The sequence below is a fragment of the Sciurus vulgaris genome (assembly GCF_902686455.1).
Source record: "Sciurus vulgaris genome assembly, chromosome: 13".
Taxonomy (NCBI): domain Eukaryota; kingdom Metazoa; phylum Chordata; class Mammalia; order Rodentia; family Sciuridae; genus Sciurus; species Sciurus vulgaris.
Genome location: NC_136474.1, coordinates 26,039,940 through 26,058,181, shown reverse-complemented (window position 1 = coordinate 26,058,181; position 18,242 = coordinate 26,039,940). Strand labels below are relative to the sequence as shown.

The window sequence follows — 18,242 nt, the reverse complement described above, 5'->3', positions numbered from 1 at the left end:
GCACCAGGACTGTACTGACATGCGGGAGGCAGCCCCAGCGCAGGCACCTCAAAATACCACTGAGGTGAGCATGTGGCCCTGCAGAGCTGCGACTCTGTGCTCAACAAGCCAGGTACTGAGTGCCTACAGGATTTACAATGGAGCCTGGGTCTGGGAACACAACCAGCCGGGGAGGGCCAGAGACTCACACTGCCAGGGACACAGAGGAACAAAGCCTGTGAAGAGACACAGCAGACCCCGACTGGGCCTTCATGGTTGGTCACGGTCCCCTCTACTTTCTTTAAAAATAGAATAAATCCAAACTCCCTGATCGCCACCTTCCATCTTAAGCAGCAGGAGGGCTGAGGTGAACAGCACTAGACAAGAGGAGCATGGCACACAGCACCACTGGCCTACTGCCGGGTAAATAAACACAGGAAGTCCCCTGAGCCCAGGTCACTCCCTGAAACTGAACTCCAGTGCAAAGCTATGAGGCTGTCTAATGTGAGCATGGCGAAGCCAGGATGTGAACATTGTCCTGGACACGCTGTCCTGACCCTGCGGACCCGTGGTCTCCTGAGCTCCAAGTCCACAGGTTAGGAGACAAGGGCTCTTTGTTGCTGCTTCCTTCCACCCTGAGGACCCACTGGCCTCACACACGGCACCTAGCTGGAGTTCCCATCTCTGAGGGCCAGCAGCTCTCAAGGTCTGCAATGTCACAGGTCTTTGATCTCAGTCCACTGAGAGAATCTCTGCACAGCTCCCACCTTTGCACTCAGCAAAGAAAACTCTGGTACAAAAAGCTGGGAATAGTGAGGCTGTGTGTGCTCACAGGGCACACTCACACATGCACACAAGGAGGCATTCCTAATCAAGCAGCAAGTCCACTCATTTCCACCTCCAAGTGGAAATTTGCTTTGATTATGAAAGGCTTATTCTCAGGTGATTCCAAATCACAGTCAGATTTGAACCAAAGGACACTGTAAAATTCAGCCAAGCTCTAATATTGTAATTTACAACACTGTAAAAGGTCTGGTATATAATCCCTTATAGCTGATCTTCCACACCAAACTTAAAAAAAAAAAAAGTTGTGTGGGTTCATGTGTTGTGGTACTGGGGACTGAATCCAGAGATGCTTTACCTCTGAGCCACACCCATAGCCCTTTTTATTTTATTTTGAGACAGGGTCTCACCAAGTTGCTTAGGGTCTGACTATGTTGCTGAGGCTGGCCTTGAACTTGTGACTCTTCTGCCTTGGCCTCCTAAGTCACTGGAATTACAGGCTTGGGCCACACCTAACTTTTCAATGAGAAAAATGCAAGGCTAGACTCATCAAAAACACAGCAACAACTTTCAAGAGAAGATGATCATTTTTGTGTCATTCTACTTTGGTCACTACATGCTAAATCACCCTGAAAAACACAAACTTTCCTTAAAATAAACAAATAATATTATAGCATAAAACCAAAGATTTCTGAGGAAAAAAAATATTTTCTAAAATCACATCGCGATCAGTAACCTCAAACAAACCTCTGACTCCACAGAGCGAGTCACTTCTCTCATGACATCGTCCCTCATAAGTGAACTGATTTGTCTATATTCTCCTGAAAGCTGCAGCAATGCCTCATCTCTCAGGGCCTGCCTCCGAAGCCTGCAGCCTTCTTCTAAATTGGTTCTTGTTCTCCACGACACGCGCAGCTGAGCAGAACCAGTGTCTCCCTTCTCCATGACAAGAGTGTCTTTCTCAGAAGATGCAATGGGCCGAGTGCAGGCAATGCTGCTGGCCCCTATTCTCTGCCTTTCACGGACACAAGCTAGAGAGACAGGCCTTTTTTGTTAGAAAAGTAGGCAGACCAAAGACAGGCAAAGACAGGAGGGAAAAACACACACATAACACACACACAGCAAGAAAGTCCAATTACTATATTAAAGTATTTTTATAACTTTAAAAGCACTTGTTAAATACTATGGACTGCCATGGAATGCAACAGAGAATCAGCAGCCACGGCAGACTTCTCTCCCTGCAATTCCTAAGCGTGGCTCCAGGCCCACCTCCTCCGGTGACTCATGACACCTACATAGAGCTGCCCAGCTTTGGCTCTCTGTTAAAATAGAACTGTAGTCAGTTACACTCCCTCCGGTCCAGTATAACAAAGACTCTTCTATTAACTTGATGTTACATTGAACAAAATGTTACATTAAACAAAACAAACAATAACAAAGTAAGTTTTTTTAAAAAACAAAATTCTATAACTTGGACATGTGCTGACATGATTTTCTAGAGTTACCCCCAATAGAATTTTTTATTCAAAGTTTAAATAAATCAATATATACTAACACTAGTTTTTGATGCTTGATTAAAAAAAAAAAGGCAGACGCTTTCTAGTATTTTAAACATATTTCAATGGATATATTTATTAAATACCAATATTCAATGGAAACGAAGGCACAAAGTTATGGAGAGGAGACCTTCCTGTAATCTGTTCCATTAGACTGCAGATAAATACTTCCCAGAAAGGCAGGGATGGGCCTGGAGCACAGCGGAAGGAGCAGGGAGAGCTTGGCTGGCCAGACAGGCCAAGGCCAAGGCCAAATCAAGACAAGGACATGGTGAGTGCCCAGGGAGGCTGAGGCTGAGCCAGGGAGCCAATGCCTGCCCAAAGCATGAGAGCTGGCCAGACCAGGGGAGAAGGCCAAGGCCAGTATCCAGAAGAGGCCCACCGTCGGAAGGCTGCAGGACCTGAGGAGTGGTCAGCTTGGAGAAGGCTCAGTCCAAGAAAGTGACAAGTCAAGCCATAAGTAAGTGAGCAGCTCATTCTGTGTGGCATGGAAAAAACTGGGAACAATGTTAAAAATTAAACTAGGGAAGGGTATTTCAAGTGGGCAGAAGCATGCGCTTCCTCAGAACTGGAGCAGGACTGACTACGCACTGACACGGGCCCTTGAGGGCAGAGAGCTCCTCTGGCGTGTGCACAGGCACCACTCCTGTCTGGAATGTGCTCAGTGGCCACTGGCAACTACTTCAATCAGTACTGCTTGCTTATCTTTCTCTTCCATACAAGAGCAGTCTTGCTGCCCCACACTTCTGCCCTGGTTCTGCCATGCTAGCCTGCCCGCCATGCTGATGGGCAAGCTAGGCTCTGGAGGACAGAAGAAGAATTGACCCCTTAGCAATTCAAACTTGCTCAAGTCTCCCTTTCATTTAAAAATCCCCACTTTTATGGAAATGAACTGAGGCAGACTGGGATGTCCAGTGTTTGCCACCCCTCCCATCCGTTTCTACATCTTTCAGTGCTGAAGAAAGAGAAAGGCTAGATACCATTTCTCCTGGAGCCCCTTGTCCCTGCATGAGGTCTGGAAGCTGCGTGTGCCTATAAGGTCTGACCTGGGCTATTCTACTGACGTCCCAACTAGCAGTCTGCAGTCTCACCCTGTCCTACCCTGAAGCTCTTCTCGGGATACCCCGCTGCACCACTCTTCAGTCTGCCCTCCCCCAGGCCCCTGTGTTCCTATACTGGTCTAGACCACAGTCTGAGATGCTCCTCATCCTCTATACCACCACCAGGGCTCCACCAGCACCACAGGCCAATGAAGTGCCCTCCCAGGACTCCACAGTCTGCACAGACCCATATATTCAACACTTATTTGCCACCTCCACCAGGATCCTAGAAGGTACATTAAGATTCACGTCCAAAACTGTCCTCTGCTTCTCCTTCAGCAGTCTCTACCTCACAATGGATACCAATCACCTGAACTGCTCACACCAAAAATATGGGAGCTCTCTCCCCCGAATCTTTTCTACTAAGCTCCACACCCAAGTTCAATGCATGGTCATTCTGTCTCCCCATAGTTTATGAAAAGTCACCTTGTTCCTCTACCTCTCACTAGACTGGGCTCAGCTATGGCAAGAGTTCCCTGCCCCTGCCAACCAGAACACCTGAGCACACTGCTGCCTAGATCACAACTCTCAGGCAAGGAGATTTTCTTAGCCTGGAAAATGTGGGGAAACAATGCTAAAAGTTACCAGGGTGAAAGGTTGAACTCTCCCCTTAAGACCAAGAGATAGACAAGATTATTCACCATCTATACTACCATCTATAAATATTGTGACCTAAGTCACACCTGGTTCAGAAGGAGGGAGAAGGAAGACACTGAACTAGAGACAGTGTAATTACCTAGAGGAATTTACAGATCAATTATGAAAATTATTAAGTATTGAGCAAAATTGTTCAATATAAAATCAACATGCAAAAGCAGTTTGCAATCAATACACAAGCAATTTGAAATATAATTTAAGATATACCTAATAGCACCCAACAATAAAATGCTTAGCAATATATCTAACAAAAGATAAAGAGTTTACCTTTATGAAGAAAATTAAAGTTTACTAAAGACATTCAAGGCAATTCAAATCAAGAGAAATATAAATTTTCTTCAATATACTAAATAATATATAAATATTCTCTCCAAACTGATCTGTGGAGCCAGTGTGACTCTATGAAAACCTCAAGGATTGAAAAATATATATAAAAGTGAAAGCTCAAAAACAGTCTCAAGGGGCTGGGGCTGTGGCTCAGTGGCAGAGCGCTTGCCTAGCATGTGAGGCACTAGGATCGAACCTCAGCACCACATAAAAATAAATAAATAAAATGAAGGCATTCCACATTCCGCCCATCTACAACCTCAACAACAAAAAGAAAAGAACGGTCTCAAGGTCTTACAGAAGTATTAAGTGGGCAGAACTGCCCAATCAGACATCCAGTATTATCCCGAGGGCCAGGTGACAGGATGGTGTATTTAGGGACACAGGGACAGCCAGAAATTCAACAGGCCCAAGGCAGACCTGCAGAGACTCTGCTGAGGACAGCACGGGCAGCCTGCTCTCCAGCAGTGCTGGGGCAGCGGGTCATCCACGTAAACTCTGTGAAATCCAATGCAGGTAGGTTCAAGGTAAAAACCATACATAGAAACTTTTAGGAGAAAACAAAAAATATGTTTGTGATCTCAGACTAGATAGGCATTCTTCCTTTACACTGTCTTTTTGTTCTTCTGAACACTAAAGTACACACACAAGTGAAAGGATGCACAATGAGCCCCAGGCACCTGTCACACCTTCAGAATGCCCAGCCCAACTGCCCTTCCTCCCCCAACTGCCATTTGACTGAAGCAAACCTCAGGCATAGCAACACTTTATTTATAAATACAAGAAAGGAATTATTGGGTTGTTTTGTTTTGCACTGGGGTTGAACCCAGAGGTGCTTTACCACGGAGCTATGTCCCAGCTGCCCCCCCCCCCCACTTTTTTTTAAACAAGAGTCTCACTAAGTTGCTGAGGCTCCCCTAGAACTTGCAATCCTCCTGCCTCACCCTCCTGGGTTGCTGGAATTATAGGCATGTGCCACCAGGTGGCTAAGAGAGGGATTTTTAATAAAAAATAAAAGGAAAAACCACATGCTTCTGATGTTAAAACTAAGAATCTAGTATCAAAGTATGTCATCAAAAAAGAAATATGCAAGCCATAAACTGTGAGGTTACTTTTGTAACTTAGAAAGGTGACAAAGGACTAGTATCCAACATATATTAAGAACTCCTATGAATTGACACAAAAAGAAAAACAACCCAACAGAAACATAGGCAATCAAGATGATCATGATTTTCAATAAGGTAACACTATAGGTCCATAAACAGTTATAGATTCTCAGCCTTAATAACCAGGGAAATGAAACTGAAACCACCCTGGGCCATAATTCCACGATCACCAGATGAGTAAAGCCCGTGGAGTAACTAGAGAGCACCCTACTTCTGGAAGAATAAATTGCACTCATGCTGGGCAACAGCGCAGACATGAACAGGCAAGTCTGCCAGAGTGCTGTGCATGGGCACAGTAGGTCACATACAAGAAAGCTCAGATGACACTGCTTGCAATGGTGATCCAGGGGAAACAACCAGTTTTCTATCAACAGCAAAAAGTAATACATAGTAATACAATGGAATGCTATACAGCAGTTAAAAAAAAAAAAAAAAATCAACTATGCCAAAGAAAAAGAAACAGAATAATAGGGCTGGGGTTGTGGCTCAGTGGTAGAGTGCTTGCCTAGCATGCATGGGGCATGGGGTTCGATCCTCAGCACCACATAAAAATAAACGAAAAAAGGTATTATGTATATCTACAACTAAAAATATTTTTTAAAGGAAAGAAACACAGTAATAAGAGTATTGAGCTAGAACAGTGAGTCAGAGAATGGATGCTATATGATTTCATTTAATGACACAAATGAACCTATTCAGTATCCAGGGATACAGACATGCTAAAAAGACAAGAAGAATGATTTAGTATGAAATTTAGGGTGTGAGGGTAGGGAACACAGTCAGAGAGTTCTACTGACAAATACACTGCAGTGTGATGGTTACAGTTATTTATGGTCTTCCTTTTCTTACACCATGTCTTCTCACCTCAGGCCCTTTGCACATGCATCTTCTCTGCATGGAATATACTTCCTTCTATATCTTCACCTTGTTAACCTCTTACTAAATATGCAAACCTTACTCTCAACATTAAATTAATCAGAATCAACCCCTAATTTAATTATATATTATATAAGTATATATTATATCAGGTTGGTCTTCCTTGAGTTTCCAGTCTTCTCTCCTGTAGGATTCCTTTTCACTTGGTCAATGAGAACATCGATGATGACCATCTTGTTAACTACAGTAGCCAACACCCACAACAGTGCTTGGCATGGAACAAACAATTCAAGGAGTTTCACTTCAACAACAACCAAAAAATGAGTAGATTTTATTTTTTTGAGTAGTTTTAGGTTCACAGAAAACTTAGGTAAGAAGTATATATTTTTGCATTGGTGTTTCATTTGTTTCAACTGATGAGCCAATACTGGTATCTTATTGCTAATTAAAGTCTACAGTTTGGGTAGCTTATTTTGGGTGCTGAGCTGCTGTGGCTTTGGATGGTGTGTAAAATGCACACCCATCCACTACTATGGAACCAAACAGACTGGCTGCACTGTCCATTGGTGCAGCTCTGAGCTCCCCATCATCCTTCCCTCTCCATAAACCTGGCAATTACTCATCTTTTTTACTGTCTCCATAGTTCTGCCTTTTCTAGAATGCCACACAGTTGGAATCACACAGTTGTGTAGACTTATCAGATTGGTTTCCTTCACTTACTAATGTGTACTTATGGTTTCTCCATATCTTTTCAAGGTTGGATAGCTCATTTCTTTCTAGTAGTGAATAATATTCCATTGTCCAGACATGGGGCAGTTTCTTTATCCAATTATCTACTTAAGAACAACTTGGTTGCTTCCAAGTTTGGCCAATTATAAATAAAGCTCTGCTATAAACATACAAGTGCAGACTTTTGTGGACATAGGTTTTCAACTTCTTTGGATAAATATCCCTGTGACATGATTGTTGGAAGTTATTGTTTGGATATGAGGTGTTCCCTAAAAGCTCCTGTGTAAATGCAGGAGGTAAAAGGTTTAGGTCACAGGAGCCACAACCTAATCAGTGGACTGATCCACCTGATGGACTACTGGGTGGTAACTGTGGGCAGGTGGGGCATGGTTGGAGGAGGTGTGTCACTGGGGCATGCTTGAGGATTACATTATTTTGTCCCTGGCTCTTCCCACTCTGCTTCCTGGCTGCCCTGAGCTAAGCATTTTTCCTCTGCTAGGCTCTTCCATCATGATGTTTTGCCTCACCTCAGGCCTAGAACAATGTGCTTGGCTGGCCATGGATGGAGCCTCTGAAACCAAGTCCAAAATAAACTTTCCCTCTTCCAAGATGTTCTTGTCAGGTCACAGCAATGCAAAGCTGCCTAACACTGGAACATATGGTAGGTGTGTGTTTCGCTTGTGAAAAATCATCCAACTGTCCTGTAAAGTGTCAGCACCGTTTTTACCTTTTTACCAGCAATAGAGAGAGTTCCTGTTGTTCTAGATCCTCACCAGCATTTGGTGTTGTCAAGTTTTTGTATTTGAGCCATTCTAACCAGTGGATCCTGGAAGTTCATTTACTCTTCACGAGGAAGGCCAGTTAAGACATAGTAGCTACTTCCTTAACCTCAGTGGGTTTGTGCCATTTTTAAAGTGTTTGTGAGGACTCAGCTGTGCTCACAGGTTCTACGTCCACAGATCTGGGAGACCTTAACATCTGTTATTTGTTACTTTAAAAATTCTGTCAGTGATTTTGAAGGTACTGGCTTAACCAGAAAAGTAAACCTTTTGAGAACTCAACTGTGATATGTCTTATTTGTGCTTGCATTCAGAGGGGCTTACTGGTGAGCTAGAGCATACAGCAGATCATGTGCTGTGACAGGACAAATCACAATCATTCCTTGGAGCAGCAGGTCCCAGCACACTGTTTATGACAGTGAATACATAAAAAATAAGCACTCATCACACCTGTACTTATTCTTAAAAGTCTATGACTAGATCATTTCTGGGGGTCCATGAAGACAGTATAGACACAAACACCTTCTTCTATCACCCCATATTTGTAGCCAAGCATGGTGGTACACAGCTATAATCCCAGTTACCCAGAAGGTTGAGGCAGGAGAATTACAAATTCAAGCGAGCCTTGGCAACTCAGTGAGACCCTATCTCAAAGTAAAAAGGGTAGGAGATGCAGCTCGGTGGCAGAGTACTTGCCTAGTATGCGTGGGGCTCTGAGTTCAATCCCCAGCACAGAAAGGAAGAAGGAAAGAAGGAAGAAAAGAAAGACAGGATAGATAATAGGTGGATGATAAAATAAACAGTAGTAATAATAAAAAATAAATACAATAATTAAATTTAAAAAATACTCTATATCTGCAGCTCAGTGGTAAAGCACTTGCCTAGATCGCACAAGGCCCTGGATTCCATCCCCAGCACTATACAAAACAACCCACATCTACCCAGACAACCCACATCTACCCAGATTGTTCCTGACAGCACTGCTGGGGCAGCAAAATGTGCATATGTGCTTGCCGATTTCCTTCGTTAGACTTTCAGTAACTGTTGGGAAATTCAAGTTTTCTTTTCAACACTATAAAATACCCACAGGTTAAAAAGGAGAGAAATGGAGGATAAGTGGTGATTCCCAAATGCCAGGATGGAAAGCCAGAGCAAGCAGATTTTTGCTTCTTTAAATATAAGTCTGTGGTTTGGATGCTAGATGTCCCTGCTAAAGCAGACAGGTTAGAAGCCTGGTTCCTAGGGTTGTGGTGTGAGGGTGGTGTGGACCTTTAATGGGTGGGGTCTGGAGGGAAAGCATAGGTCCACTGAGATCACTGACCTTGGAAAGGATGCAGGTAGCTCTCATGTGACCTCTTGGTGGTGATCTCCAGAAGGTGGTTATACAAGCCTGGCCTGGCCCCACCCAACTCTCTGGCTTCCTGTATCTAGATGTGATCACCTGCTCCCACACACTCCCACACAGCCATCTGCCACATGATGTAGTTGAGAAGACTGTCACCAGAAATGGGTCGATGCCAGCACAATGCCCTGGCAACTACCAAACTCTGAGCTATATACGCGTCTTTTCTTCATAAGTAGACTCCCTACTTGTTATAGTGATAAGAAGCTGAACATTATGTACAGATACCTGAGTCCCAACTGAACTCCTGACATAGTAGTTCAAGGGAGACTCTATAATTCCAGTCAGGTTTACAAACCTCTGGCTAGAGCCAATGCATCCCATTCCACACCCCCGCACCCGGAGATATCCAAACTACTAGCATGATTTTCTTAAAAAGTCTTTAAAATTCTCCACGCATTCTAGTTTCTGAAATAATCAATGAAGACAGGTTCTAACAAACAAGAAAATTATGCCCCCACATTGGTTGTTCAAAATTCAGAAAAATCTTCCTATAGAATGGCATGATGCCATCAGCTCTGTTGTAGGAGCGCTCACCAAGAACCACTTACAACTGCCTGTCACTTATAAAAACGTTCCCCTCTCATCTCACTTGGGATGCCAAGAAGTAACTCCCCAGGGAAATAGATGCAGCTTCTCGTCCTGTTGCTTTCATTGGGAGGATGCACTGGGACAGAGTGAAAACCAGCAAGCACTCTCTCCATACTGCTTGTATCTCTAGAGTTTTAAGAAAAAAAACAAAGACTCCATTTTTGCAGGTTTCAAATTAGGATAAACCTGCCTTCCTAATCTCACCTCATCTCTCTGTAGTCTCACCTCCAGTCACACAGCAGACACCCTGAGTTCTACACCACCCCACTCCCTACCCTGATGTTCTGTGCCTGCCTGCACCTGTTGGTCCACAGGCATGATTCTGATTTCTGCAACCATAATGAAAAGCTGTACAGAAGGACTTCTAGGGAGCCATCACCTGTACTAGTCTAAAATCACCCTAAAATCTCAAATTCTTTACCAATTAGACCCCCGTCCTCCATAAACCACTGTGTAATTAAAGAGAAAATGAAATTCAATTCAGAGCTAACCCTATCTATAAAACAACTTACCTACCATGTCATTTAATGATTAATTAACAAGATGAAAGCACTTGTAGAACATTTATCATTATTTGTGGTAGTGGAGATTGAACCCTGGAGGTCTCTCTGCTGCTGAGTGGCACCCCAAACCCTTTTTATTTTTTATTTTGAGATAAGGTCTTGCTAAGTTGCCTGGGCTGATCACAACTTTGCAAATCTCCTGCCTTGGCCTCCCAAGATGCTGGGATTACAGCATGTGCCACCAGCTGAATAATATATGCTTATCAAAACCATCTTCCAGCTGGTTATCATTAACCCAGATCACTGCTAAATGTTAGGTGTCCCTCAGTATCCCCAGAGGACTGGTTCCCCAAAGACATCAAAACTACACATGGTCCAAGTCCCTTATATAAAATGGCATAGAATTTGCATATAACCTACATAAATTCTCCAATATACTTTAAATCATCTCTAGATGACTTACAGAATACCATGTAAATAGCTTTTGTTCTGTACTACTTTGGAAATAAAAACAAGAAAAAAAACTTCTGTACATATTCAGTACAGACTTTTTTTTTAAATACTTTTGACCTCATTGATTGAATTCACAGAACCTGTGGAAAGCAGACTGATTATACAGTGTTTCTCCATATTTATTTTCCTATGTTTTCCCCTCCTGAATAAAAGTTCTACTCCCAAGTAAACTGTTACAACTGCTTAAACTACAAATGCCACAGAGATTGTACCATATGCTATGGTTTGGATGTGGTTTGTCTTCCAAAGGTTTGTATGCTAGAATCTTGGTGCTCGGTTTGGTGGTGTAGGAAGCAATGCAACTTTCAAGAGACAGAACTTAGTGGGAGGTTGTTAGGCCACCATGGTTGCTGCCTCAGAATAGACAGTAGAACCTCAGTATGTCTCTGGCTGCATGCTTTGTGATATGATCTCTCACTCCAGCAAACACTCCTTTCCTTGTGGTTCCATCTGCCAATCAAAGATAGGACCATGAATTTCCAGAACTTGAGTTAAATAAACCTCTTTTGTTTATAGATACCTAGTTTCAGATATTTTGTTATAGTAGCAAAAGAACAAACTAATACACAAGAGGAGGAGAATATTAATGGAGATACTTGAGGATGCCAGTCTACCTCTGTAAGCAATGCTCAGGCTTCCTAACTATTCACTTTAATATTCAATCATTTGGGGCCTTTTTACGTTATAAGAATAACAATAATGGCATCTGCTATTGAACAAGTTCTTCACATACGCTTTCTCTTTAATATCTAGATAATGACACCATCCTAACAGTACAGGGAGCCTGAGGCCAGGAGACAGTGGGGCCCAATGCCCAGGTACAAGTTCTAGAGTCAAATACATGCTCTCTATTGTCTCAACAAGCACTTATTAAACTATCACATCTTCTATGTATAAGGTATGCAGTAGACACTAACTGCCATAAAAGCATAGCCTCTCCCTTTCTAGCACCTCATACTCTTCCAAGAATAATCCCAAATATCCCTTATTTCACTCTGCTGATTTAAAAACAGTCAATTCAGTCAAGCTATTCAGTAAGGATTCATCTACTGGGTATACAAAATGGTCCCTACATTCTCAGGTTGGGAGGGGTGAAGCAGTGTAGCTGGCCAGTTTACAGTAACTGAGAACACCCAATGACATTGCAGGACAAACCAGCAAGCCTGGGCTGACCCAAGCACATGCAGTTAGGGAAAAGAGTCTTCCAGGTCCAAGAACTGGTGACAAGGCCCCAGGCAGAAGCCAGCTCAGTGCACTCAAGGCAGGAAGAGCGCTGGGCCACGGACTGGGCAGGGTGAGGAGTGGTAGTCTCCTCCAAGAGCAGTGGGCCAATGGAGGTTGTAGGCATGATCTGATTCACATTTTTGAACATGACTCTGGCTGCTGTGAGGATAATGAACTGCAGGGGAAGAAGAATGAAGCAGAGCATCTTATCAGAAGGCTGTTGCTACCTGTGTCGCCAACAGATGGCCAGGCAGCCCTGGCTCTCTGGCCCCACCTCCTTCACCCCCAGCCTTTATGTCTCTGCGCTGTGTCCCAAGCATCTGGCACATAGGCAGCTCTAAACAGGTATCTGTGGAAAAATGCTCCTATGGTCAAGGGCAGTTCTTAGGGACAGTTTCAGCCTTGGAATTAAACTTCAGAAATCAGTAAAAAGTTTAACTCCTGCAACAGTCTCTTGAACATGCCTTCTTTTGTTAACAGCAGACATGAAACAAATGACAATTTCAATAGATTTGGGGTACTATTTCATTAACTTTACCACTCTGGACCTTTATAAGGCAGATTTGATTTAGGAAAGAGGAGCATACTCATGGTTCAGTGCTCAGCAGCCTCCTATGAGACATTACATGTAAGCAGGCTTCAGGCTTATCATTATTTTGGGTCTCCAATCTTGACACTAATGAATTCTGGTCTTTTGCAAAAGAAAAAAATAAAATAAAATTTAAAAAACTACAAATCCACCGCACTTATGAAGTCATTTAAGACCAAGAGTTCTCCTGTATTCAAAGGGTCAGAGACACCAAGACCTCCACATAGTTAAGACCTGCCAACCTGTGTTTCAATGGTCCCTGCTTTTCTCTAAGTTAAGTTTCTGTTAAGTTTGCTCTTGCTCCTCAATATTATCAGGGGTTACTAGCAAGTTAGCTACACTTATGGGCATAAATGCAGAAAATCACACTTCTAAAGAACAAACCTACGAGACTCGATGAAGTTAGCAAACCTCTGCATTATTGCATGGTCAATACTGATCACAGAGAGGCCTTATTTACTTACCTAAGTAATGTGGTGGATGAAATGACATAGGCTTACTAGTCGCTGAGTAATATCCAATTGCTCTCTTAAATCGAATAACTTTGTCATCTGTTCTAGACTGAAACAGATGTAGGAAAACCTTAGTTATGCCACTAATCATCTGTATGAACATATTTTTATAATTCAGCACATGTATAATAATCTGCAGCCTTTCAAGTTAGATAAGAATTTAGAATGACATTAAAACCTTCAGGGAAAAATCAAGAGATTACTACTGAAGAATCAAACCCAAAATTAATTATTTTAAAGCAATGCAATTAGAAAGCAGAACTCTGAGCTGATAGCAGAGCTGGGCTCTGGCTCTGTGACTTCTCTGACTTCAATTCTGCAGTAACTGGTCCTGCCAAGAGATTCGACCTGCCTCCTGCAGCTGGTGGAACAGACTGCAGCACACTGATCAGGGATGTGTCTAGAAATAGGGGGGTGCTCCCAAACTGCACTTATTCGACTAAAACTGCTTTGTTCACATGTTTTACTTTCCAAAAAAGAAAATCCTTGACTATCCCCTTAAGGATAGAGACAAATCAGAAATTCACAATACCATCTGACCAATTTCATTCAGTTTATCTTCTGCCAACTCTGGAATACAGGTCTTATTATGATAGAGAACTAGAAGCAGCAAACTCAGCAATCATCTACTTTAAACCCTCTTGTTCAGGCTTGGATAAGCAAGGTGAAGTAACTGAGACTACCTGGTGGGAGCCCTCTGGCCCCTTAGCCCTTAGGAGCCCCTTCAGAATGGCCCGTCTGGCCCAGCTGGACATACCCAGTCAGCTTGCACCTGCTGAATCCCCTTCACAAATGGGCCATACCACCAATGCAAAGGCCTACGATGAGTCTGCTTTTTTACCTGTGAATGCTGGAAAACATCTTTAGCTATGGCATCCAGGTCAGAGGTGTCTTGAATGTTGCGGACGTAGTCAGCAACAGCTTTGATCACTACATCGCAGGGTGGCAAGACCAGCTGGTGGGCCCGGACCTGGAAAAGCAAATGTACATGTCAGCCATGGGCGTGGGACACAGAGCAGGGCAAATCAGGATGCAGGGCCCAGAAATTCCAACATGGTGCTGCCTATCATCCATCTTGGCACTACAACTTCCCTAAATTGTCCATGCTCTGAAGTTCAAGAACTAGACTTTTCTTTCAGTTGATGAAATACAATTCAGATGCTAAAACCCTGTTAGATTAAAAGAGTATTGACAACCTTTCGTTAGTCTGAGAAGTCTGATAATAGGACCCGGACCCACTACAAGCTAAGTACAAAGCAACCCATGAGAAGCCTGGAGCCATCAGCAGCTCTAACTTAGGACTCTCTGAAAAACTATAAGAATAAAGGTAATCACCAAGCGCCTGAAGACACTATAAAAGGCCAAGTTTAGCTCTGAACTGTAGAACAATGGTACCACTGCCTGATGAAGGGCATGTCTTATGGAAGAGTGACAGAACATCAAATACAGTGTAGGAATATCTCATTAGCCAGGAAGAGCTGGTATCAGAAAAAGTTATGGGATTTGTTTAAAAAGGCAAAAATATTTGATAAAAGTTTTGGGGTGAGCAGAACAAGAGTCTCCAAACACTGACCACATCCCACTCTCCAGAGCCAATGAATATGCTATGCTGGGTGGCAAGATGGAACTAAAGTTACTAGTCAACTGACCTTAAAATAAGAGTACTGTCCAGGACTATTTGGAGAGTCCCAATGTAATCACCGGGGTCCTCTCAAAGTGGGAAAGGAGGCAGAACAGTTAGTGTCAGGGTGAGGCAGCCTGAGAAAGACCTGACCAGCCATTGTTGGCTTCGACAATAGAGGAGGGGTCCCTAAGCCCATCAATATGGGCAGCTGCTAAAGCTGGCAAAGACCAGGGAACATTCTCCCTGAAGCTGGCAAAAGGAACACAGCCTGCTGATACTTTGACTTTAGCCCAGCGAGGACCAGTTTAGACTTCTAGAACATGTTTCTCTATGTTTGAGTAGCTGCTCTTCACCTAAGGCAACATGTTCCCTTTGTTTTGGTTACTAGTATCTGGGGGAAGAAAATGGAATTATAAGGGCCTCCAAAGCAAAAATGGAATGTTTGCTGATGTAGACCACCATCCACACGTTCCTAGAAACCCAGTGCCTCTCTGCAGAATGTGAAAAGTCACTTCACACTCATGTTCACTGCAGACACAGGGAGGCAAGTGCTCTAGGCCCAGCCTAGGTCAGACTGTCCATGCCCACCTCTTGAGGGATGTTTCAACAATCCCACAGGTAAGTGAGAAAGCTGCCCTGACACTAGAGGAGCAGGGTCAGAATGGGGGCCTTGAGCTGCCCTGCACTGCATTACTCTCCTGCTCCTGTTGGGAGACACTGGGCACTTCACTCCCAGTGAGCATGCCCCCAGGAGGGGCGGCACATCTGCAGAGGATCCCTGGTGGCCAGGCCTCAGCCTTGCTCTCTCTGTGTATACGTGGTCAGCTAACCACTCAAATCCTGAATTCTACAAGCCAGCAACAACTCCCTCACCCTGCAGCACACAGTAAATGCTGGTCATTTTAGCTAATTTCACACAAAAAAACAAATACATGACAGTTCTCACAAGAAAAGAAATTATTAGACATAAAAATGGCCCAACTATGAACCCCTTCATCCCCTGTTAGGGGGGAGTGCAAACCTACTCACGTGCCTCAGTGCCTGGATAGCTCTGACACCACCCCGCTTCCAAGAGGAAATGACAGAATCTGCTGCTTTTGTTCCCATGTATAGTCTTGCCCTGCACACCCCCACCACACTGTTGCTCAAAGACCCTTGAAATGAACCTATCTATTTCTCTCTCTATATATATATATATTTGGGGGAGGGGGTACTGGGGAACTAACCCAGGGGCGCTTTACCACTGAGCTACATCCCCAGTTCCTTTTTATTTTGTATTTTGAGACAGGTTCTAAGTTGCTCATGGTCTTGCTAAGTTGCTGAGGCTGACCTCAAATTTGCGACGATCCTCCTGTCTTAGCCCTCACAAGTCGTTAGGATTACAGGCATACACAACAGTGCCCAGCCAGATTCTATAATTTTAAAGTGTCCCCTACATTTTTCTGAGTGGCTATATGGCACCAAAGGCATTAGTTCGGCTCACACTGCAAACACCACCCTTTATGACGTGCTGATCGCACAGCTGTACTCTGTCCCATCTCCATGACCACTATGCAGCCAGCACCCACTTTTCCTCTGGATGGCTCCTAATCCAGCTTTCTAAATCCAGCTCAGGATGAATGCTCTGATCTAACCTGTACAAGAGGGCTCTAAGGCACTGTCCTCAGGGCCTGTTCACACTACTACAGTCCCCACCCTGCCTCAAGGCAGGCAGCCAGCAGACAGAAAACCACAGTCATAGGGAGACCTGGAAGGGTTTTACTGTAAACAAGAGCCAACAACCTAGGTGTACATGCAGCCTCTAGTATATGCTACATGATGCTCTTGTCATGGCCAAACAGGCAATGAGCTTCAGGATTTACCATACAACTGACTGTGGTGCCAGGATTCTCTAGCACACTGAAATAAAGGTAGGCATATAGGTATACATACCATGTAGATGAAGGTTACTTATCAAAATACTTGCAACAGGAAAAAAAAAAAAAAAAAAATCAGGACTGCTTACTCAAAAAAGTGTCACCAGCCATGTGGCTAAATCTTCCCAAATAGCAAGTGACTCAACATCAGCAGTAACCACACAGGAGGGTTAATCTGTCCTTGTCTACTCATAAAAACCAAGTAACTGAAGTGTTTGCTGCATAGAGATAGGTTACAAAATATTAGTTCTATTTCCTCCTTCCCTTTGTTCATTTTTTTAATATTTTAGCTCAAAAAGTTAACATTAGGAAAAAAAAAAAAATCAAATAAATCGCAACAGATCCAAAGTTGGAAACAAACGTATTTTCTCTCTGTTAGAGTAGAAGGTAAATTGTCTCATTAAAAACCAAGCGCTGCCTGTGGTGATGGCACACACTTGTAATCCCAGCAACTTGGGAGGCTGAGGAAGGCACAAGTTCCAGACCAGCCTGAGCGACTGTGCAAGACCTGGTCTCAAAATAAAAAGTAAAAAGGCCTGGGGATGCAGTCAGTGGTAAAGAGCCCCAAGTTCAATCGCCAGCAGCCTGGGGCAGGGGAAGCAGCAGTGAATGTTTATGATAATTGCCTTTTTCAGGGCACTTCATGGCAATGTCATTGCTATTTGCTTTGCAAGAAAATTTAAAAAAAAATTAGGGCTAGAAAAGACCTCCAAAATATTTAATCCAACCCTCTGCTTCCAGGCAAGAAAATTAAGTAATAAATAGGCATTGTTAATGTGAAAATGATCACTGCCTCTGTGCAAAAATATTCTTCTGTGAAAGACTTCATTTTTGGTATAATCTTTTCCCAAATTTCCTACCTAAAGCTTTTTACTGTGATTTTCTACACATCATTGACAAATAAGAATGATGTGGAAAGTGCTTATAAAAACACAGGCACCATTGGACCTGACCTAGCAATCTGCCCCCGGCTCAGGTCATGGTTGATGATCTTGTGTCACCCACGATAAGCTGTCCTTTGACTACTCTTGACAACCTTTATTTCAGATTTAAAAAAAAACACCTTGGACACCAGAGTCATAGGGTTAGACAGTGGTGTGGGCACTAGCTGGCCACACTCCTGGGCCTGGGCTGGGGCACTTCTGCTGAGGCCATGTGGTGTGAGGTTTCAGCCCATCTACACACAGTCGGACATCCCCAGGCACACCTGTGAAAGGCAGCAAGCTTTCCATCAGTGGATGGAGGCAGAGATGCCCTTAGGGTGGTAGTGAGCACAGGAAGGCGCCCTACACTACAGGAGCACAAGGTGGTCCCTAGCCACCCGACCACACCAAAGGGCACTTCAGGAAGCCCTCTCTGCAGCCATTTGCTGACTACTCCCATTGAGATCATTGATTCATTACAGCTGAACTCGGT

The 18,242-nt window shown here is 43.6% G+C and overlaps 1 protein-coding gene across 1 annotated transcript in view; it reads right to left on the bottom strand.

Annotated features, from left to right (window-relative positions):
- Positions 1-18,242, bottom strand: part of FAM120A (family with sequence similarity 120 member A) — a 100,595-nt gene that overhangs the window by 48,045 nt on the left and 34,308 nt on the right. Inside the window, exons 4-5 of the mRNA XM_079109218.1 lie at positions 14,128-14,256; positions 13,239-13,335 (exon numbers count right to left, since the gene is read on the bottom strand). Of these exons, the coding sequence (XP_078965344.1) occupies positions 13,239-13,335; positions 14,128-14,256 (226 nt within the window). The remainder of the gene's footprint in view (positions 1-13,238; positions 13,336-14,127; positions 14,257-18,242) is intronic.